This window comes from Hordeum vulgare, chromosome 1H, assembly GCF_904849725.1.
Source record: "Hordeum vulgare subsp. vulgare chromosome 1H, MorexV3_pseudomolecules_assembly, whole genome shotgun sequence".
Lineage (NCBI taxonomy): Eukaryota > Viridiplantae > Streptophyta > Magnoliopsida > Poales > Poaceae > Hordeum > Hordeum vulgare.
Window position 1 is genome coordinate 457873458 of NC_058518.1, and position 22923 is coordinate 457896380.

The following is a 22923-nucleotide window of genomic DNA, read 5'->3' on the forward strand; positions in this document are numbered from 1 at the left end:
ATGGGTAAAATCATCCAAACTTTGAAAAAATCATCCAAAAATTCCTCGTTTAACCCCCTTTGGCATGTGTTCCTAACAAATTACGCGACATGAAATGAAATTTTCAGAAGGGGGGAGTCAGAGGATAAACTTTTTTTATCGATCTTAGTAACAGGTTTCTGTACATCCTGAGATGGCTCTATTCTATTCCATTTTGACAGCTAAAAGAAAGAAACTATCTCAATTGAGTTGCATATCGGTTGATATTTTAGCTTTTCAAGGACTGTTTTGTGAAACGGAAAATAGTAAGAGTAGATGGGGCACCCTAAGAAAAGAAAAAGAGTAGGTGGGGCGGCAGACAGATAGTCTGAAATTTCCCCTCAGTCCTACTCGTCCTCTCCCGACTCCAAACCCTAGCACCCAATTCGGCGGCCGCAGGCACAACACAAGCGACGATGGCGGCGGTGCTTGTGCGGGAGCTTGGCGAGATGGAGGAGCTCGTGGAGGAGATCCTCATCCGCCTCCCTAAGGACGAGCCTGGTAATCTTCTCCGCTCCTCCCTCGTCTGCAAGCCATGGCGCGGCCTCCTCGCCGGCGACGGCTTCCGTCGCCGCTACGGCGACTTCCACCAAACACCTCCCATGCTTGGCTTCTTCCAAAACTGGCCGGAACCCTGCGCCGAATTATGGCCTACCACGGATTTCCTCGCGCGTGACCTCGACCCCCAGCACCACTATTCCGTGGAAGATTGTCGCCACGGCCGGGTCCTCCTTCGGTACTTGGATGAGGATGCGAATATGGCAAGGCTGGTCGTCTGGGACCCCATCACGGGCAGACAAACGGTGTTTGGCAGCCTCGAAAACGAAATGTCGGCAACGGGAAGCTGGTCTGCCTCGGTGCTCTGTGCTGCGGACAACTGCCGCCACGGTGACTGCCAATCGGGTCCAGTCCGCGTTGTTTTCGTCATCCTTCACCAGGAAGAGCAGGTTGCTACGGCGTCCGTCTACTCATCGGAGACGGCTAGTTGGAGCTCTCCGGCCGTCACCGACATTGGTATGTTTGAGGATGAAGATGAAATCTGTTTCTGCACGCCTAGTGTACTCGCAGGAGACGCGCTCTATTTCCTCCTGTTCCGGGACCAGGATGTTGAAGATTGCAGTATTCTCGAATACAACTTTGGAACCTCTTGTCTGTCAGAGATTCATCATCCGGAAGAGATGGAGGATGCCAGCAACAGTCCTATCCTCATGGTGGGGGAAGACGGCAGGCTGGGGATTGCACACCTCTTCTTTTTCTGCCTCTCCATCTGGTGGAGGGAGGTGGATCCCGATGGAGGTGTGTCCTGGACACAACCGAGAGACATCGACCTCCAGACTATTCTTCCCGCTAGTGATTTCACAGTATCACCAGAGTTGGTTGGCTCCGTCGAGGGTACTGACATCATTTTTGTAACCACAAGTCTCGGCACCTACGAAATTGATCTCAAGTCACTAAGCTTGAAGATGCTCTCAAGCAAGCTGGATCAACATCCACATGTCAGATGGACCCTCTTTCCCTACGTCAGCTTCTACCATCCTCCAGGTATGTACCTTAATTAACATCTTTTTTTATATATAGTTGTGATTTGGGAATAGATGTTAATTACTTGTAATATATTTCAGTCGCAGGTGGCACAAATAAAAATAGTGAATGTGTAATCAGCAGACACTATGATGCTTTCTCAGCATACTGACTGCTTGTTCTTCCATGATTGTTTCTTTCTTCAGCGGCGGCTGGTGGTGTTCTGGCTGAAGCATCAAGTGATGAAGAACCTGGGCATGGCAATGAGGAAGCAGAAGTCTCAAGCATTGAAGAAGTTTAGATTGAAGAGTTGGCGTCTGGAATTGTGGCTGAAGCATCAAGTGAAGCTTGACATAGCAACGAGGAAGCAAAAGTCTCAAGCATTGAAATTCAGTTTGCTGTTTTGGTGCTTGTCTTTCGTTGGTTTTCAAAGTTAATTAGATGGGATACTGGTGTGAGTTTGATGGGTGATGCTAGACTTGTGTTATCATGTCTTGTTAATTCTCTATTTTTGTTAGCCATGCTATGGATGTTTTTGTTGTTCAATGTTCAAACCCTGATTCCATTTAAGCTGGGGAAAGTTGTCTTTTATGTAAAACAAATTGGCTGAAAGTTTTATGCATAATTATACATTTCTCTCCACACAAAGTAGCATATTTAAAATTTTAAATAGTGCTAGCAGCTGCATACTCTTGTGAATGGATCACACAGTAATGTTCTCCCTTTGTATCAAAATAATTGTAGTTGGAGAAAACTAGACTAGTTCTCTCCAAATACAATTATTTAGGAACGGAGGAAGTACTAATGAGCCTCCGAGCTATGATACCATTACAACTGATAGCCAACTTGTCTACTGATGTCGATGTCTTTCCAGCGCAATTTAATCAATAACGGAGTAGGCTGCTTCGTGAACACGATGAATATATACTAGTATGTTCAATGGTTTAAGTTTAAGCTGTTGTTGATTGATCACTTTTTTTGCCCTCTTATTTGTTTTGCATAAAGGATATATGTGTCGAAGAGAAATTCGGTCTTTTAGAGCGAGAAAGTTTGCTACCCTGAAATGCTGTAGACAATATATATGAACAAAATATATGTAATCATCATGGAAGCATAAAGAATGCCTCTACTGAATACCCATTCGTTCTTGCAGGAGTATCTTGCATGGGCTTCTGCGGAACCTATATTACCTTCTTACATCTTATGTGAAAAGCAGACGTAGAAGGGACCATGTTCAAAAACCTCAATCTGGCAAGAACAGATGCCGCCATTTCTTACTTTGTTTTATAAATTACCCCCTCTATAAATCTGATAAGACCAGATCCTATTCGGTTAACTCCCATATCCTATGTTCTCTTAGTTTAAGGGCTACTGAAGCTTGTTTGCATGTTGTGACTTACGGTACGCCTGTTCCTCTCCTAGCTTCTTGGCTCAGTCTAGTGGTTCTCCACTATTGCTGGTGTGCCCTATTTATACTATTGGTCAATGTTTAGATGGATGATACATCTGTTGTTGACTCAAATTTTGCACAAATGAGTAGGACTACCAGGCGGAAGGAATGGCGCCATGCCGCACCCATGTATGAGTCTATTGTTGGCTAAATTGCAACTTAATTTGTTGGTTCCTCGTGTGTATTTGTTGTTATTCAGTTTTACCAAGTAGTGTGAGAAGATTACAAACTGTCGAAAAAAGTACAAATTGCTAGGTCGATTACATTATTTACTCGGATGTTAACTCGGAGGTAAATTGCTAGCACGGCATATATAAGCTAATAAAAAATACATGTTTATTTAGTTAGAGCTACAAACAGACAATAGAAGCAAAACTATTAGCCGCATTTATTTGTGTGTTCAGTTTGTAGGAGGTGTAATATGTAGATTGAAATCTTCAACTTTCTCAAATAGTAGCCTAAGTGTGCACATAGATGAATATCCTCATCTCATACTTGTACTTAATATTAAAAATTGATAAACATCGAACAGAAGCAAAACCATTAGCCTGATATATCTGAGTCTTCACTTTGTAGAAGGTGTGAGCTCATATGTAGACTGAAATCCTCAACTTACTCAAATAGTATCCTAAATGTGCACATAAATGAATAACCACGCCTCATACTCGTACTTGATCTTAGAAAGAGATAAACATGAGATGGCCATAAAAATAGGTGTTCACAAAATATAATTTTTTTAGTTCTTTATATCTTGAGCAAAATCTGCTATTACCAATCAAACACACAAATGCAGATCTTTTGAATAGATCGAAGCATTAATCAAATATAATTACCACACAATCTTCTAATACCGCAAGCACTATTAAGAAAGTTTGCTCATGGACATTCATTGGTGCAATATTTGATAACCATTTTCGATGATAAAACTATTATGTTAGCCAAGCAACCTTTGTATGCTAACTATAAACTATCAGTACTCAGTCCACAAGTGATAAGCATCAAATTCGACATGTGTGCATGCCTTCTTCCTTGCAAAAGCATTGTATTTAAATGTATGTCCTACAAAATTTGAAAAATTGCAGTCTCTGAAACTGACCAAACAATACTTTCACAAAACACATAGGAAGTAGAGTCACATGTCACAGCGAGAAAGAAAATTGCATTTGGTCGAATAGGCGGGAAGAGGTTACCGGAGTTGAAATCGGGGTCGTGATCGCCACGATGTAGCGGAGGCGGTCCGCAAGGTGGAAGTGGTCGAGGCAAGGCGCTGCGGTTGGGGGTCTAGGAGACGACCGAGGTAATTAGGTTGGCGAATGTAGTGGAGGCGGTCGGCAAGGTGGAAACGGTCGAGGCAAGGCGTTGCAACCGGGGAGTCTCGGAGATGACCGAGGTAATTAAGGTTGACGAGGTAGGCAAAATCGGCGACGGTCGACGGAGTTGTGCCGGGTAGTGAAGAACGACGTGGTTGCTGAGTTTGTGCTGTTGAATCCCGTGGATAGGGGGAGATGCATTGACACAGAGAGCGTGATGGTGAGAACGGATGTGAGGATGCCATGATGCTATGTAGCCCATCCCTGGAAATCCACGTTGGCGGCCGTAGGCTCCCCGCGGTGGAGTGGGCAAAGTCGGGGCATGCGGTGTTTTGCAGCCATGGAAAGAGGCGGGGCGTCGTTCGGCAACCAATGGGGATTCGATGTGTTTGATACATAGGGAAGGGTGGTCCTCACCGAGAGAAGGAAGAAGAGAAGAAGACACTATTACACCAGATCGGTGCGTGAGGATGAAGCGATAGGGTGGGACCTGTGCAGTTTCTGGAGTCCATGAGAAACATCTTGTCTAGTATAAACCAATTTGAAAAAAATTAGTGCGTTATTGCAAAATAATGCCATCTCTAAAATACGTGATTGCAAAACATTACACATTGATTTATTTAGTGAGGCACTGCTCAGAAAGCTATAAGAACGTATTTTCAGTGGTCTGAACACACTACAAAATCAGGAATAAACTGGGTGAAAAATACCAAACCAAAGGAAAAGGTAGACACACATGTCACTAATGTACACTGATTTATTTAGCGAGGCAATACTCTACATATTATAGCATGCTATTTTGTAAAGATCTAAATGCACTACAAAACTGCAAAGTGGACTACGTTAAAAAATCCAAAATTAAATTAGAGAAAAAAGTGGACAGATGTGTCGCTCATAGAATAGCTCATTGCTAGCAATCGAAATGCACCAAGCGACTTCTAGACTTTTTAATGGTTTCAACGTTAATTTTTAGGGGTCTAATTATTTTTCACGAAAGTTGAGGAAAAATGATCAACATGTGCCAGTTGGAGGAGTAAGGACCCAAAGCACTTGAAACGCACCTGGTGGCTCCTAGCTTAGTAGCTTTTGATTGGGTGGGACTGCACAGTTTTCGAAGTCCATAAGAAACATCTAGTCTAGTATAAACCAATTTGCAAAACATTACACATTAATTTATTCACTGTGGCACTGCTTAGAAAGCTATATGATGCTTTTTTCAGTGGTCTAAACACACTACAAAATTAGGGATAAACTGTGAAAAAAATCAGAACCAGAGAAAAAGCTGGGCACATGTGTTGCAAATGTACACTGATTTATTTAGCAAGGCAATACCTTACACATTATAGTGTGCTATTTTTTAATGATATAAAAGCACTACAAAACTGAAAGTGAACTACGTTAAAAAATATCCTAAATTAAATTAATTAGATAAAAAAGTAGACACATGTGTCGCTCATAGAATAGCTCACGGCTAGCAATCGAAACGCACCAAGCGACTTCTAGACTTTTTAATGATGTCAATGTTAATTTTTAGGGGAGTAATTATAAAAGTAGAAAAATGGTCAACACGTATTAGTAGGAGGAGTAAGGACCGAAAGTACTTGAAACGCACATGGTGTGTGTGCGTGTTGCCTGTTGCGTGTGTGCGTGTGTGTGTGGGGGGAGGGGGGGGTTGGCAGCATGGGATTTAATCTACATATTTTTGCTAGAATTACACATGACATTCTCTCATTCATGTTTATCGTTCTAAACAACTCGATTGATGACCTCTTAAGGTGAGGTACACATACGCACCCCTTCGGCTGGTATGGGGTTGATGACTTGGTCTTGTCCTTGTTAGGTTTATTTCACTATGTGAAATGCTTGCCTATTGGCAAACTCATGCCTTTGGTTGGTACTACGTAAGCTTATCCTCTTGAGGATTTTCTTGAATAGGACATTTCTTAACATATATATGTGGCTCAGATCATTAGCATATTGGAAAAAGTTTGCTGGAATTAATTTAATCTAAAGGCTTAATCAATACTTAATTTAACGATGGGCTTTGACTTACTGAGGTTTAACCTAAGGGGAGGAGGGAGGGAGAGAGACAGAGAGTAGTTACTTTCTTGATGCATGTGAGCTAACACCCTCGCAAAGAAACATATTCTTACTAGGGGGCTGTGTCAGCCGCAGCTCCGGCGATGCTCCGCCACACCGGCGCAACGGTGCTCAGCAGTGACCCGTTGCATCTACGATGATGCTCCATTGCAGTGTCATGCCAGCGTGGCGGTGTTCCAATGCAGCACCAATGATGCGCCATTGAAGCACGAACTCATGCATGACGGGGGCTCCAACGCAGCACCGGCGAGCTCCAACGATGCTTCAATGGAGCGCGAACATGGCGGTGCTGCAACGCAGCACCGACGGCCTGTCACAGCTCAGGTAATGCTTCACTGGAGCTGCAGCGCGCAACAACGACGATGCAGTGAATGGCGACTGCTGCGGCGAGGTGGGTTGGAGCACCATGGTTGTTGCGAACCCCGATGGCGTGCTCTTCTCAGCAAAAAGCTTGCCGTCACCGCGTTCGTCGCTGCAGCGCTGCGGTGCCACTTTGCAACAGTAACACACCTTCGTGGGATCCGGAGGGAGAGGGCAGGAAGAGAGAAGAAGGCGCAACCATGGCATGAGGCAGAGCGTCGAAGAAATAAATTGGGAAGGGGAAATGCGAGGAAGAAAGAACGAGCTGAGGAGGGCGTCTGTCACGCGAAAGAGATAAGGTTGGTCGCATGGAGGGGAAAGATGTGGTCTACCCACAGGTACGTGTCGCACGGAGAAAGCGGCTTGCGAGGGAGAGAAATCATCCGGTTGATTTTAATACTTTTCCTTCTTACTAATATGTTCTACCAGATAAACATTTTTCGGTTTTCGCAGTAGTAGGATAGCAATCCGTTTTTTTTAGATAGAAAAAAACACATGCAGGTATGACAATGTTTCACAAAACAAAAGCAACAGATTGATTCTTATTCCTCTTATGCATTTTATTTCATTTTAGTGTACATATTTTTGTTTTCAAATGTTTTCTGGGCAAATCCTATTCGATATCTTATGTGTTGTTAGTTTACAACCATTATTTGATCTATGTTCTAGCTATTAGCTCCTTCAGAACCTTGCATAGTGATAGTGTTATCAGGTTTTTGCCCCATACAAATGAGCTGATTATGGGCATGTTGCAGCAAATGTGATATTGGGATCCTAGTAACTAGAAGGAAAGCCGCGAATTGCTGCGCAGTTGTACCTTACCATTGTTGAAACAACTATTTCTACATAGCTCCATCGTACGTGCACACACGTATGGTTCCAAGGTGGCAAAAACCATAGGCATATAAACAAAGAACTTACAGTGTGTATATTATATGAAGCATACGAGACCATTTCATGTCAATAACCCTTGTAACTATCAAAGAGCGATAAATATGTAATGCATGGGTATTAGCTAGCAAGGAACCCCAGAATACTAACACATAAATAGTCCGTAATATTGATCTTACGATCTCACGATATCAAATGCTCGCATATGCAAGAAAGCAGATATCTCAGTAGTGCCAACCAATAAAAATAAAATGGTTCATTAAACTATATTTACTTTTTAATAAAACAAAGTAAAAGATAGATCAAGTACAAAATTATCCTATATAGTCAGGACTGGAGGGTAAGCAAGAAGCTAAGTACTTGTGATGTAATTTACATCAGACCTGCAGAATTGAAAAATATATCCTAAGACGTGCATATAACCATATGGCTTAGATACACGCTGTACTTAAGCCTGGTGGGCAATCTGAAGATGGCAATCAGAATTCTTGATGATTGAAGCTACCATTCAAAATAAAAATGGACAATCTGAAATTTCCTGTTTGTACTACTACATGTTTGTCAGCAAAGTGAGTGAACACCAGTAGCAGAGCCTGAGAAACATTTAGCAAAAAATCTTTTGTTCGCAAATTTGCCAGAATCCCATCAGTTCTTGTGACATGAAAGCGAAACATAGATGATATGATATCTATGAATAATAATAGATTAACTAATTAATTCGATAAATAATTCTATCCAACAAGCAAGTAAAAATAGGTTACCACTACATCCATTATTTGAGAAATGTCATGCAAATATACCACTTTTAGTATTCTCTCTGGGTTTCACTAAACATTAACAATTGGAATTTTAATAGCCATGAAATCTGGAGATTTTCAAACAAGGACAATGAGGTGACATTATCAGTATTAACTATTAAGTGAGATCTTTGTGGTTGCTAAAAAGCCTAAAATATTTTAGGAATCCTCAAATACAATCCCTTTGACAAGTTAACTAACAATTAATTTGCAGGTGCGTTTCGCGATGGGTTATAGGGTAAAAACAGGAATCTGTAAGCCTTTGAATTATGTGAGTAGACTAAATATTCCCGTTTACCTGCTATTACCCATGAACTCATAACAGACGGAGGTACTGATTAAAGGATGTTCGTTTAAGTTACTGATGGTGTATTCGACTATTCTTATAGATATACGTTAAGATTCTATTTGCAACAAGCTAGGTTCAAAATATCATCTCGATACTGATGAAATATATGTATAGGGATATTAACGCGTGCGTTTGTTTTCTGTTGAGATGTAATATGCGGATCAGTTAGGCTTGATCTTATCCTTTTGTATAGCTGTATTTTGTAACGTAGCATCGATACCGGTTTCCAAACCATGATCTTGGAGCAAAACTTTTCCTTCACGGAGTGCGGCAATTTCTTTAGCCGACACTTGAAGAATTGGATCCTCCTCATTCTCGAGTTCACACATCAACATCATGTCACCTTCATATCCTTGCTGGGCCATGAACGCCTTCTTCTTTGGGGATTCTTGCACTTCCACTTGAAGTGCCCCATGATGCCACAATTTTGACACTTGATCTTGCGCTTGTCAAGCTTCTTCTTCTTCTTCGGAACGCCATCACCGGCGTCCTTCTGACTTTGTTCGTTTGGCACACGATCTTGGCAAGCGTAACTGCTAGAGCCCTCACCTTCTCTCGTTGAGTCCAGCGCCTGCCACTGAGCCCGTGTGAGCATGACAAGCTCATCGTTGCTCCCGTCCCCGAGACTGTACCGCATACGCTCGCCGTGAGCCTTGTAGCGTCCGACGAGATCATCAATGGACAGGGTCGCGAGATCGACGCACTGCTCGATCGTCGTGACAGTTTCCAGGTACCAAGGAGGAGCCTCGCGCAAGAACCGATGGACTACCGAGGCCTCCGTGAGGTTTTCTCTAAGTGCGCGGAATCCGATTGACGAGAGTAGCAACCCGTGAAGCGAACGCGTCCACGGACTCATTGTCATCCATGACCAAAGTCTCATAGTTCTTTAAGAGAGTTTGAAGATTGGCTTGTTTGACATGGTTCTGTCCCTCAAACATGAGCTTCAAGGTATCCCACACCTCCTTCGCTGTTCTTTGGCAATCACGTGTTGAAAGACATCCATCGGAATCACCGAATAAATCGCCGACTTCACCTGTCGATCCTTCCGATGCTCAGCTCCCTCCTTCTTGAAAGCGGCGCCTCCTGGATCAACTGCATCCCACAACACGTTGGCGCGCAGACCACACTCCATCAGGGCCTTTCAGACCCCGAAGTTCTCACGTTCAAATCATGGGTACGACGAACTCGTCGGAGCCGCAAATACTTTAGCCACACCGGTGTACTCCGCCAGCTTCTTGTCCTTCTCCTCGTCTGACATGATCTCCCGTTACTAGAAGATCAACCTTGCTCTAGATACCATTGATGGCCCATACCTAACGCCGAGTACTTTCCGACGAGAGGCAATGACCGACGACGAACGACGATGACGAACGAAGCTCGCTGATGAACTCGATGAGATACATTACGCCGAGATTCGTTGTATATATACGTCGCGATTCGTCAACCTGTACTTTTGGCCTAGCGTATTGGTTTTGCAGTCACACGTACCAAGCAAGCTAGCTCCCTGGAGGATGGATTCCTTAAGCTAGCTAGCCGACGCACGTATGAGAGCAATTCCTGCTGGACGTGCACGTATACTATATGAGCTCTTGCTGATCGAAACTATCCGGTCAAAGCAACGCGAGAAACAGGGGCGTCGAGATGATTGCCACGGGAATCGTGTCCGCTTCCGTTAATCACTTTGTATTGATCTGAACTCATCATAGGCAGGTTACACACATATAAATAGGACAAGCTAGCAATTAAAGCACTACTCGGATACCAGCTCTTGTCCTACTCGAATACGTGTATATCCATCAGTCGACAAACTCATACATGGATTCCTATTCCTACTTATCACATGCACATTCCGTGCACAGCTTGTGTTTAAGTCTAACAGTCGTGCCTCTAATGCGGGACTCACATGCTTGCCTCTAAACTTTGCTCAAAACACCACAATGTATAAAGATGCTGCAGCCTCTAAGCATTTACCCCAGATGTAATATAATATATTTCTTTCTCTCATAAACTCACCTAGATGAGCTCCGGGGCCACGGAAATGACAAGTAGAACCACTATATTATTTAAATCAAAGAAGAAGCTTGGAGGCAGCCTCTTAGCATGGAGGCGACTCCAACATTTTTTAGCTTAGAGGCTGGATGTGCAGTGTATGGTGCCTGCTTTAAAGTCTTAGAGGCGGTCTTTAGAGGCAGCAAAACACTACATTGTGGATGCCCTGAACTAGCTTCATGTTTTTTTTTTCTGTCTTGGGGATAAGCATCTCCTCTTGTTCTTCTCAGGTTGTTGCACTCGTGTGCCAACCTTGTGTGTACATACTCTTTCTACCTATCAATGAACAATACACAAGCTTTGCGTATTTGTGAAAAAAAAAGAAACGATGTATTCGTTAGTGGTGGACAAATTTAATCAACATGTTTTTGTGATTCTGTATTTATGAAAATTTCTACCACTGTATCATAAAAATATACCGGGTGGCAACACGCATCGTGACGAATTAGTAAGCTTTAAAGGATCCTTTTCGTTTTGGAATGAGCGATGGCCTACACGGGTTAACTAGAGCGACATACAAAGATATGGATATAAGGTAACATGCGCGGGATGCGGTAGGTCATTGCATGCATGTGAATTTGAAGTGCGTGTCGACGCGCGGGATCTGGTAGGCGATGGGTAAAATCATCCAAAAATTCCTCGTTTAACCCCCTTTGGCATGTGTTCCTAACAAATTACGCGACATGAAATGAAATTTTCAGAAGGGGGGAGTCAGAGGATAAACTTTTTTTATCGATCTTAGTAACAGGTTTCTGTACATCCTGAGATGGCTCTATTCTATTCCATTTTGACAGCTAAAAGAAAGAAACTATCTCAATTGAGTTGCATATCGGTTGATATTTTAGCTTTTCAAGGACTGTTTTGTGAAACGGAAAATAGTAAGAGTAGATGGGGCACCCTAAGAAAAGAAAAAGAGTAGGTGGGGCGGCAGACAGATAGTCTGAAATTTCCCCTCAGTCCTACTCGTCCTCTCCCGACTCCAAACCCTAGCACCCAATTCGGCGGCCGCAGGCACAACACAAGCGACGATGGCGGCGGTGCTTGTGCGGGAGCTTGGCGAGATGGAGGAGCTCGTGGAGGAGATCCTCATCCGCCTCCCTAAGGACGAGCCTGGTAATCTTCTCCGCTCCTCCCTCGTCTGCAAGCCATGGCGCGGCCTCCTCGCCGGCGACGGCTTCCGTCGCCGCTACGGCGACTTCCACCAAACACCTCCCATGCTTGGCTTCTTCCAAAACTGGCCGGAACCCTGCGCCGAATTATGGCCTACCACGGATTTCCTCGCGCGTGACCTCGACCCCCAGCACCACTATTCCGTGGAAGATTGTCGCCACGGCCGGGTCCTCCTTCGGTACTTGGATGAGGATGCGAATATGGCAAGGCTGGTCGTCTGGGACCCCATCACGGGCAGACAAACGGTGTTTGGCAGCCTCGAAAACGAAATGTCGGCAACGGGAAGCTGGTCTGCCTCGGTGCTCTGTGCTGCGGACAACTGCCGCCACGGTGACTGCCAATCGGGTCCAGTCCGCGTTGTTTTCGTCATCCTTCACCAGGAAGAGCAGGTTTGCTACGGCGTCCGTCTACTCATCGGAGACGGCTAGTTGGAGCTCTCCGGCCGTCACCGACATTGGTATGTTTGAGGATGAAGATGAAATCTGTTTCTGCACGCCTAGTGTACTCGCAGGAGACGCGCTCTATTTCCTCCTGTTCCGGGACCAGGATGTTGAAGATTGCAGTATTCTCGAATACAACTTTGGAACCTCTTGTCTGTCAGAGATTCATCATCCGGAAGAGATGGAGGATGCCAGCAACAGTCCTATCCTCATGGTGGGGGGAAGACGGCAGGCTGGGGATTGCACACCTCTTCTTTTTCTGCCTCTCCATCTGGTGGAGGGAGGTGGATCCCGATGGAGGTGTGTCCTGGACACAACCGAGAGACATCGACCTCCAGACTATTCTTCCCGCAGGGTGGGACCGTGCAGTTTCGAGTCCATGAGAAACATCTTGTCTAGTATAAACCAATTTGAAAAAAATTAGTGCGTTATTGCAAAATAATGCCATCTCTAAAATACGTGATTGCAAAACATTACACATTGATTTATTTAGTGAGGCACTGCTCAGAAAGCTATAAGAACGTATTTTCAGTGGTCAACACACTACAAAATCAGGAATAAACTGGGTGAAAAATACCAAACCAAAGGAAAAGGTAGACACACATGTCACTAATGTACACTGATTTATTTAGCGAGGCAATACTCTACATATTATAGCATGCTATTTTGTAAAGATCTAAATGCACTACAAAACTGCAAAGTGGACTACGTTAAAAATCCAAAATTAAATTAGAGAAAAAGTGGACAGATGTGTCGCTCATAGAATAGCTCATTGCTAGCAATCGAAATGCACCAAGCGACTTCTAGACTTTTAATGGTTTCAACGTTAATTTTAGGGGTCTAATTATTTTTCACGAAAGTTGAGGAAAAATGATCAACATGTGCCAGTTGGAGGAGTAAGGACCCAAAGCACTTGAAACGCACCTGGTGGCTCCTAGCTTAGTAGCTTTTGATTGGGTGGGACTGCACAGTTTTCGAAGTCCATAAGAAACATCTAGTCTAGTATAAACCAATTTGCAAAACATTACACATTAATTTATTCACTGTGGCACTGCTTAGAAAGCTATATGATGCTTTTTCAGTGGTCTAAACACACTACAAAATTAGGGATAAACTGTGAAAAAATCAGAACCAGAGAAAAAGCTGGGCACATGTGTTGCAAATGTACACTGATTTATTTAGCAAGGCAATACCTTACACATTATAGTGTGCTATTTTTAATGATATAAAAGCACTACAAAACTGAAAGTGAACTACGTTAAAAAATATCCTAAATTAAATTAATTAGATAAAAAGTAGACACATGTGTCGCTCATAGAATAGCTCACGGCTAGCAATCGAAACGCACAAGCGACTTCTAGACTTTTTAATGATGTCAATGTTAATTTTTAGGGAGTAATTATAAAAGTAGAAAAATGGTCAACACGTATTAGTAGGAGGAGTAAGGACCGAAAGTACTTGAAACGCACATGGTGTGTGTGCGTGTTGCCTGTTGCGTGTGTGCGTGTGTGTGTGGGGGAGGGGGTTGGCAGCATGGGATTTAATCTACATATTTTTGCTAGAATTACACATGACATTCTCTCATTCATGTTTATCGTCTAAACAACTCGATTGATGACCTCTTAAGGTGAGGTACACATACGCACCCCTTCGGCTGGTATGGGGTTGATGACTTGGTCTTGTCCTTGTTAGGTTTATTTCACTATGTGAAATGCTTGCCTATTGGCAAACTCATGCCTTTGGTTGGTACTACGTAAGCTTATCCTCTTGAGGATTTTCTTGAATAGGACATTTCTTAACATATATATGTGGCTCAGATCATTAGCATATTGGAAAAAGTTTGCTGGAATTAATTTAATCTAAAGGCTTAATCAATACTTAATTTAACGATGGGCTTTGACTTACGAGGTTTAACCTAAGGGGAGGAGGGAGGGAGAGAGACAGAGAGTAGTTACTTTCTTGATGCATGTGAGCTAACACCTCGCAAAGAAACATATTCTTACTAGGGGCTGTGTCGCCGCAGCTCCGCGATGCTCCGCCACACCGGCGCAACGGTGCTCAGCAGTGACCCGTTGCATCTACGATGATGCTCCATTGCGTGTCATGCCAGCGTGGCGGTGTTCCAATGCAGCACCAATGATGCGCCATTGAAGCACGAACTCATGCATGACGGGGCTCCAACGCAGCACCGGCGAGCTCCAACGATGCTTCAATGGAGCGCGAACATGGCGGTCTGCAACGCAGCACCGACGGCCTGTCACAGCTCGGTAATGCTTCACCTGGAGCTGCAGCGCAACAACGCACGATGCGTGAATGGCCGCTGCGGCGAGGTGGGTTGGAGCACCATGGTTGTTGCGAACCCCGATGGCGTGCTCTTCTCAGCAAAAGCTTGCCGTCACCGCGTTCGTCGCTGCAGCGCTGCGGTGCCACTTTGCAACAGTAACACACCTTCGTGGATCCGGAGGGAGAGGGCAGGAAGAGAGAAGAAGGCGCAACCATGGCATGAGGCAGAGCGTCGAAGAAATAAATTGGGAAGGGGAAATGCGAGGAAGAAAGAACGAGCTGAGGAGGGCGTCTGTCACGCGAAAGAGATAAGGTTGGTCGCATGGAGGGGAAAGATGTGGTCTACCCACAGGTACGTGTCGCACGGAGAAAGCGGCTTGCGAGGGAGAGAAATCATCCGGTTGATTTTAATACTTTTCCTTCTTACTAATATGTTCTACCAGATAAACATTTTTCGGTTTTTGCAGTAGTAGGATAGCAATCCGTTTTTTTTTAGATAGAAAAAAACACATGCAGGTATGACAATGTTTCACAAAACAAAAGCAACAGATTGATTCTTATTCCTCTTATGCATTTTATTTCATTTTAGTGTACATATTTTTGTTTTCAAATGTTTTCTGGGCAAATCCTATTCGATATCTTATGTGTTGTTAGTTTACAACCATTATTTGATCTATGTTCTAGCTATTAGCTCCTTCAGAACCTTGCATAGTGATAGTGTTATCAGGTTTTTGCCCCATACAAATGAGCTGATTATGGGCATGTTGCAGCAAATGTGATATTGGGATCCTAGTAACTAGAAGGAAAGCCGCGAATTGCTGCGCAGTTGTACCTTACCATTGTTGAAACAACTATTTCTACATAGCTCCATCGTACGTGCACACACGTATGGTTCCAAGGTGGCAAAAACCATAGGCATATAAACAAAGAACTTACAGTGTGTATATTATATGAAGCATACGAGACCATTTCATGTCAATAACCCTTGTAACTATCAAAGAGCGATAAATATGTAATGCATGGGTATTAGCTAGCAAGGAACCCCAGAATACTAACACATAAATAGTCCATAATATTGATCTTACGATCTCACGATATCAAATGCTCGCATATGCAAGAAAGCAGATATCTCAGTAGTGCCAACCAAATAAAAAATAAAATGGTTCATTAAACTATATTTACTTTTTAATAAAACAAAGTAAAAGATAGATCAAGTACAAAATTATCCTATATAGTCAGGACTGGAGGGTAAGCAAGAAGCTAAGTACTTGTGATGTAATTTACATCAGACCTGCAGAATTGAAAAATATATCCTAAGACGTGCATATAACCATATGGCTTAGATACACGCTGTACTTAAGCCTGGTGGGCAATCTGAAGATGGCAATCAGAATTCTTGATGATTGAAGCTACCATTCAAAATAAAAATGGACAATCTGAAATTTCCTGTTTGTACTACTACATGTTTGTCAGCAAAGTGAGTGAACACCAGTAGCAGAGCCTGAGAAACATTTAGCAAAAATCTTTGTTCGCAAATTTGCCAGAATCCCATCAGTTCTTGTGACATGAAAGCGAAACATAGATGATATGATATCTATGAATAATAATAGATTAACTAATTAATTCGATAAATAATTCTATCCAACAAGCAAGTAAAAATAGGTTACCACTACATCCATTATTTGAGAAATGTCATGCAAATATACCACTTTTAGTATTCTCTCTGGGTTTCACTAAACATTAACAATTGGAATTTTAATAGCCATGAAATCTGGAGATTTTCAAACAAGGACAATGAGGTGACATTATCAGTATTAACTATTAAGTGAGATCTTTGTGGTTGCTAAAAAGCCTAAAATATTTTAGGAATCCTCAAATACAATCCCTTTGACAAGTTAACTAACAATTAATTTTGCAGGTGCGTTTCCAGATGGGTTATAGGGTAAAAACAGGAATCTGTAAGCCTTTGAATTATGTGAGTAGACTAAATATTCCGTTTACTGCTATTACCCATGAACTCATAACAGACGGAGGTACTGATTAAAGGATGTTCGTTTAAGTTACTGATGGTGTATTCGACTATTCTTATAGATATACGTTAAGATTCTATTTGCAACAAGCTAGGTTCAAAATATCATCTCGATACTGATGAAATATATGTATAGGGATATTAACGCGTGCGTTTGTTTTCTGTTGAGATGTAATATGCGGATCAGTTAGGCTTGATCTTATCCTTTGTATAGCTGTATTTTGTAACGTAGCATCGATACGGTTTCCAAACCATGATCTTGAGAGCAAACTTTTCCTTCACGGAGTGCAGCAATTTCTTTAGCCGACACTTGAAGAATTGGATCCTCCTCATTCTCGAGTTCACACATCAACATCATGTCACCTTCATATCCTTGCTGGGCCATGAACGCCTTCTTCTTTGGGGATTCTTGCACTTCCACTTGAAGTGCCCCATGATGCCACAATTTTGACACTTGATCTTGCGCTTGTCAAGCTTCTTCTTCTTCTTCGGAACGCCATCACCGGCGTCCTTCTGACTTTGTTCGTTTGGCACACGATCTTGGCAAGCGTAACTGCTAGAGCCCTCACCTTCTCTCGTTGAGTCCAGCGCCTGCCACTGAGCCCGTGTGAGCATGACAAGCTCATCGTTGCTCCCGTCCCCGAGACTGTACCGCATACGCTCGCCGTGAGCCTTGTAGCGTCCGCGAGATCATCAATGGACAGGGTCGCGAGATCGACGCACTGCTCGATCGTCGTGACAGTTTCGTACCAAGGAGGAGCCTGCGCAAGAACCGATGGACTACCGAGGCCTCCGTGAGGTTTTCTCTAAGTGCGCGGATCCGATTGCGAGAGTAGCAACCCGTGAAGCGAACGCGTCCACGGACTCATTGTCATCCATGACCAAAGTCTCATAGTTCTTTAAGAGAGTTTGAAGATTGGCTTGTTTGACATGGTTCTGTCCCTCAAACATGAGCTTCAAGGTATCCCACACCTCCTTCGCTGTTTCTTTGGCAATCACGTGTTGAAAGACATCCATCGGAATCACCGAATAAATCTCCGACTTCACTGTCGATCCTTCCGATGCTCAGCTCCCTCCTTCTTGAAAGCGGCGCCTCCTGGATCAACTGCATCCCACAACACGTTGGCGCGCAGACCACACTCCATCAGGGCCTTTCAGACCCCGAAGTTCTCACGTTCAAATCATGGGTACGCGAACTCGTCGGAGCCGCAAATACTTAGCCACACGGTGTACTCCGCCAGCTTCTTGTCCTTCTCCTCGTCGACATGATCTCCCGTTACTAGAAGATCAACCTTGCTCTAGATACCATTGATGGCCCATACCTACCGCCGAGTACTTTCCGACGAGAGGCAATGACCGACGACGACGCGATGCGAACGAAGCTCGCTGATGAACTCGATGAGATACATTACGCCGAGATTCGTTGTATATATACGTCGCGATTCGTCAACCTGTACTTTTGGCCTAGCGTATTGGTTTTGCAGTCACACGTACCAAGCAAGCTAGCTCCCTGGAGGATGGATTCCTTAAGCTAACTAGCCGACGCACGTATGAGAGCAATTCCTGCTGGACGTGCACGTATACTATATGAGCTCTTGCTGATCGAAACTATCCGGTCAAAGCAACGCGAGAAACAGGGCGTCGAGATGATTGCCACGGGAATCGTGTCGCTTCCGTTAATCACTTTGTATTGATCTGAACTCATCATAGGCAGGTTACACACATATAAATAGGACAAGCTAGCAATTAAAGCACTACTCGGATACCAGCTCTTGTCCTACTCGAATACGTGTATATCCATCAGTCGACAAACTCATACATGGATTCCTATTCCTACTTATCACATGCACATTCCGTGCACAGCTTGTGTTTAAGTCTAACAGTCGTGCCTCTAATGCAGGACTCACATGCTTGCCTCTAAACTTTGCTCAAAACACCACAATGTATAAAGATGCTGCAGCCTCTAAGCATTTACCCCAGATGTAATATAATATATTTCTTTCTCTCATAAACTCACCTAGATGAGCTCCGGGGCCACGGGAATGACAAGTAGAACCACTATATTATTTAAATCAAAGAAGAAGCTTGGAGGCAGCCTCTTAGCATGGAGGCGACTCAACATTTTTAGCTTAGAGGCTGGATGTGCAGTGTATGGTGCCTGCTTTAAAGTCTTAGAGGCGGTCTTTAGAGGCAGCAAAACACTACATTGTGGATGCCTGAACTAGCTTCATGTTTTTTTTCTGTCTTGGGGATAAGCATCTCCTCTTGTTCTTCTCAGGTTGTTGCACTCGTGTGCCAACCTTGTGTGTACATACTCTTTCTACCTATCAATGAACAATACACAAGCTTTGCGTATTTGTGAAAAAAAAAAGAAACGATGTATTCGTTAGTGGTGGACAAATTTAATCAACATGTTTTGTGATTCTGTATTTATGAAAATTTCTACCACTGTATCATAAAAATATACCGGGTGGCAACACGCATCGTGACGAATTAGTAAGCTTTAAAGGATCCTTTTCGTTTTGGAATGAGCGATGGCCTACACGGGTTAACTAGAGCGACATACAAAGATATGGATATAAGGTAACATGCGCGGGATGCGGTAGGTCATTGCATGCATGTGAATTTGAAGTGCGTGTCGACGCGCGGGATCTGGTAGGCGATGGGTAAAATCATCCAAACTTTGAAAAAATCATCCAAAAATTCCTCGTTTAACCCCCTTTGGCATGTGTTCCTAACAAATTACGCGACATGAAATGAAATTTTCAGAAGGGGGGAGTCAGAGGATAAACTTTTTTTATCGATCTTAGTAACAGGTTTCTGTACATCCTGAGATGGCTCTATTCTATTCCATTTTGACAGCTAAAAGAAAGAAACTATCTCAATTGAGTTGCATATCGGTTGATATTTTAGCTTTTCAAGGACTGTTTTGTGAAACGGAAAATAGTAAGAGTAGATGGGGCACCCTAAGAAAAGAAAAAGAGTAGGTGGGGCGGCAGACAGATAGTCTGAAATTTCCCCTCAGTCCTACTCGTCCTCTCCCGACTCCAAACCCTAGCACCCAATTCGGCGGCCGCAGGCACAACACAAGCGACGATGGCGGCGGTGCTTGTGCGGGAGCTTGGCGAGATGGAGGAGCTCGTGGAGGAGATCCTCATCCGCCTCCCTAAGGACGAGCACGGTAATCTTCTCCGCTCCTCCCTCGTCGCAAGCCATGGCGCGGCCTCCTCGCCGGCGGCGGCTCGTCGCCGCTACGGCGACTTCCACCAAACACCTCCCATGCTTGGCTTCTTCCAAAACTGGCCGAGACCCTGCGCGAATTATGGCCTACCACGGATTTCCTCGCGTGACCTCGACCCCCACACCACTATTCCGTGGAAGATTGTCGCACGGCCGGGTCCTCCTTCGGTACTTGGATGAGGATGCGAATATGGCAAGGCTGGTCGTCAGGATGGCAGACAAACGGTGTTTGGCAGCCTCGAAAACGAAATGTCGGCAACGGGAAGCTGGTCTGCCTCGGTGCTCTGTGCTGCGGACAACTGCCGCCACGGTGACTGCCAATCGGGTCCAGTCCGCGTTGTTTTCGTCATCCTTCACCAGGAAGAGCAGGTTGCTACGGCGTCCGTCTACTCATCGGAGACGGCTAGTTGGAGCTCTCCGGCCGTCACCGACATTGGTATGTTTGAGGATGAAGATGAAATCTGTTTCTGCACGCCTAGTGTACTCGCAGGAGACGCGCTCTATTTCCTCCTGTTCCGGGACCAGGATGTTGAAGATTGCAGTATTCTCGAATACAACTTTGGAACCTCTTGTCTGTCAGAGATTCATCATCCGGAAGAGATGGAGGATGCCAGCAACAGTCCTATCCTCATGGTGGGGGAAGACGGCAGGCTGGGGATTGCACACCTCTTCTTTTTCTGCCTCTCCATCTGGTGGAGGGAGGTGGATCCCGATGGAGGTGTGTCCTGGACACAACCGAGAGACATCGACCTCCAGACTATTCTTCCCGCTAGTGATTTCACAGTATCACCAGAGTTGGTTGGCTCCGTCGAGGGTACTGACATCATTTTTGTAACCACAAGTCTCGGCACCTACGAAATTGATCTCAAGTCACTAAGCTTGAAGATGCTCTCAAGCAAGCTGGATCAACATCCACATGTCAGATGGACCCTCTTTCCCTACGTCAGCTTCTACCATCCTCCAGGTATGTACCTTAATTAACATCTTTTTTTATATATAGTTGTGATTTGGGAATAGATGTTAATTACTTGTAATATATTTCAGTCGCAGGTGGCACAAATAAAAATAGTGAATGTGTAATCAGCAGACACTATGATGCTTTCTCAGCATACTGACTGCTTGTTCTTCCATGATTGTTTCTTTCTTCAGCGGCGGCTGGTGGTGTTCTGGCTGAAGCATCAAGTGATGAAGAACCTGGGCATGGCAATGAGGAAGCAGAAGTCTCAAGCATTGAAGAAGTTTAGATTGAAGAGTTGGCGTCTGGAATTGTGGCTGAAGCATCAAGTGAAGCTTGACATAGCAACGAGGAAGCAAAAGTCTCAAGCATTGAAATTCAGTTTGCTGTTTTGGTGCTTGTCTTTCGTTGGTTTTCAAAGTTAATTAGATGGGATACTGGTGTGAGTTTGATGGGTGATGCTAGACTTGTGTTATCATGTCTTGTTAATTCTCTATTTTTGTTAGCCATGCTATGGATGTTTTTGTTGTTCAATGTTCAAACCCTGATTCCATTTAAGCTGGGGAAAGTTGTCTTTTATGTAAAACAAATTGGCTGAAAGTTTTATGCATAATTATACATTTCTCTCCACACAAAGTAGCATATTTAAAATTTTAAATAGTGCTAGCAGCTGCATACTCTTGTGAATGGATCACACAGTAATGTTCTCCCTTTGTATCAAAATAATTGTAGTTGGAGAAAACTAGACTAGTTCTCTCCAAATACAATTATTTAGGAACGGAGGAAGTACTAATGAGCCTCCGAGCTATGATACCATTACAACTGATAGCCAACTTGTCTACTGATGTCGATGTCTTTCCAGCGCAATTTAATCAATAACGGAGTAGGCTGCTTCGTGAACACGATGAATATATACTAGTATGTTCAATGGTTTAAGTTTAAGCTGTTGTTGATTGATCACTTTTTTGCCCTCTTATTTGTTTTGCATAAAGGATATATGTGTCGAAGAGAAATTCGGTCTTTTAGAGCGAGAAAGTTTGCTACCCTGAAATGCTGTAGACAATATATATGAACAAAATATATGTAATCATCATGGAAGCATAAAGAATGCCTCTACTGAATACCCATTCGTTCTTGCAGGAGTATCTTGCATGGGCTTCTGCGGAACCTATATTACCTTCTTACATCTTATGTGAAAAGCAGACGTAGAAGGGACCATGTTCAAAAACCTCAATCTGGCAAGAACAGATGCCGCCATTTCTTACTTTGTTTTATAAATTACCCCCTCTATAAATCTGATAAGACCAGATCCTATTCGGTTAACTCCCATATCCTATGTTCTCTTAGTTTAAGGGCTACTGAAGCTTGTTTGCATGTTGTGACTTACGGTACGCCTGTTCCTCTCCTAGCTTCTTGGCTCAGTCTAGTGGTTCTCCACTATTGCTGGTGTGCCCTATTTATACTATTGGTCAATGTTTAGATGGATGATACATCTGTTGTTGACTCAAATTTTGCACAAATGAGTAGGACTACCAGGCGGAAGGAATGGCGCCATGCCGCACCCATGTATGAGTCTATTGTTGGCTAAATTGCAACTTAATTTGTTGGTTCCTCGTGTGTATTTGTTGTTATTCAGTTTTACCAAGTAGTGTGAGAAGATTACAAACTGTCGAAAAAAGTACAAATTGCTAGGTCGATTACATTATTTACTCGGATGTTAACTCGGAGGTAAATTGCTAGCACGGCATATATAAGCTAATAAAAAATACATGTTTATTTAGTTAGAGCTACAAACAGACAATAGAAGCAAAACTATTAGCCGCATTTATTTGTGTGTTCAGTTTGTAGGAGGTGTAATATGTAGATTGAAATCTTCAACTTTCTCAAATAGTAGCCTAAGTGTGCACATAGATGAATATCCTCATCTCATACTTGTACTTAATATTAAAATTGATAAACAT

At 43.5% G+C, this 22923-nt stretch overlaps 3 protein-coding genes across 3 annotated transcripts; all 3 read left to right on the top strand.

Annotated features, from left to right (window-relative positions):
- The first annotated feature begins 317 nt into the window (after window positions 1-317).
- Window positions 318-2104, top strand: LOC123414300. Its single transcript, XM_045106649.1, has 2 exons — window positions 318-1560; window positions 1746-2104. The coding sequence occupies exons 1-2, from the start codon at window positions 435-437 to the stop codon at window positions 1838-1840; spliced, it is 1221 nt and encodes a 406-aa protein (XP_044962584.1). The 5' UTR covers window positions 318-434; the 3' UTR covers window positions 1841-2104.
- Window positions 2105-11752: 9648 nt separating this feature from the next.
- Window positions 11753-12443, top strand: LOC123400640. The gene has a single exon (XM_045094658.1). The coding sequence runs from the start codon at window positions 11874-11876 to the stop codon at window positions 12441-12443; it is 570 nt and encodes a 189-aa protein (XP_044950593.1). The 5' UTR covers window positions 11753-11873.
- A 7789-nt stretch (window positions 12444-20232) lies between these two features.
- Window positions 20233-21515, top strand: LOC123414316. Its single transcript, XM_045106650.1, has 2 exons — window positions 20233-20971; window positions 21157-21515. The coding sequence occupies exons 1-2, from the start codon at window positions 20257-20259 to the stop codon at window positions 21249-21251; spliced, it is 810 nt and encodes a 269-aa protein (XP_044962585.1). The 5' UTR covers window positions 20233-20256; the 3' UTR covers window positions 21252-21515.
- The last annotated feature ends 1408 nt before the right edge of the window (window positions 21516-22923 follow it).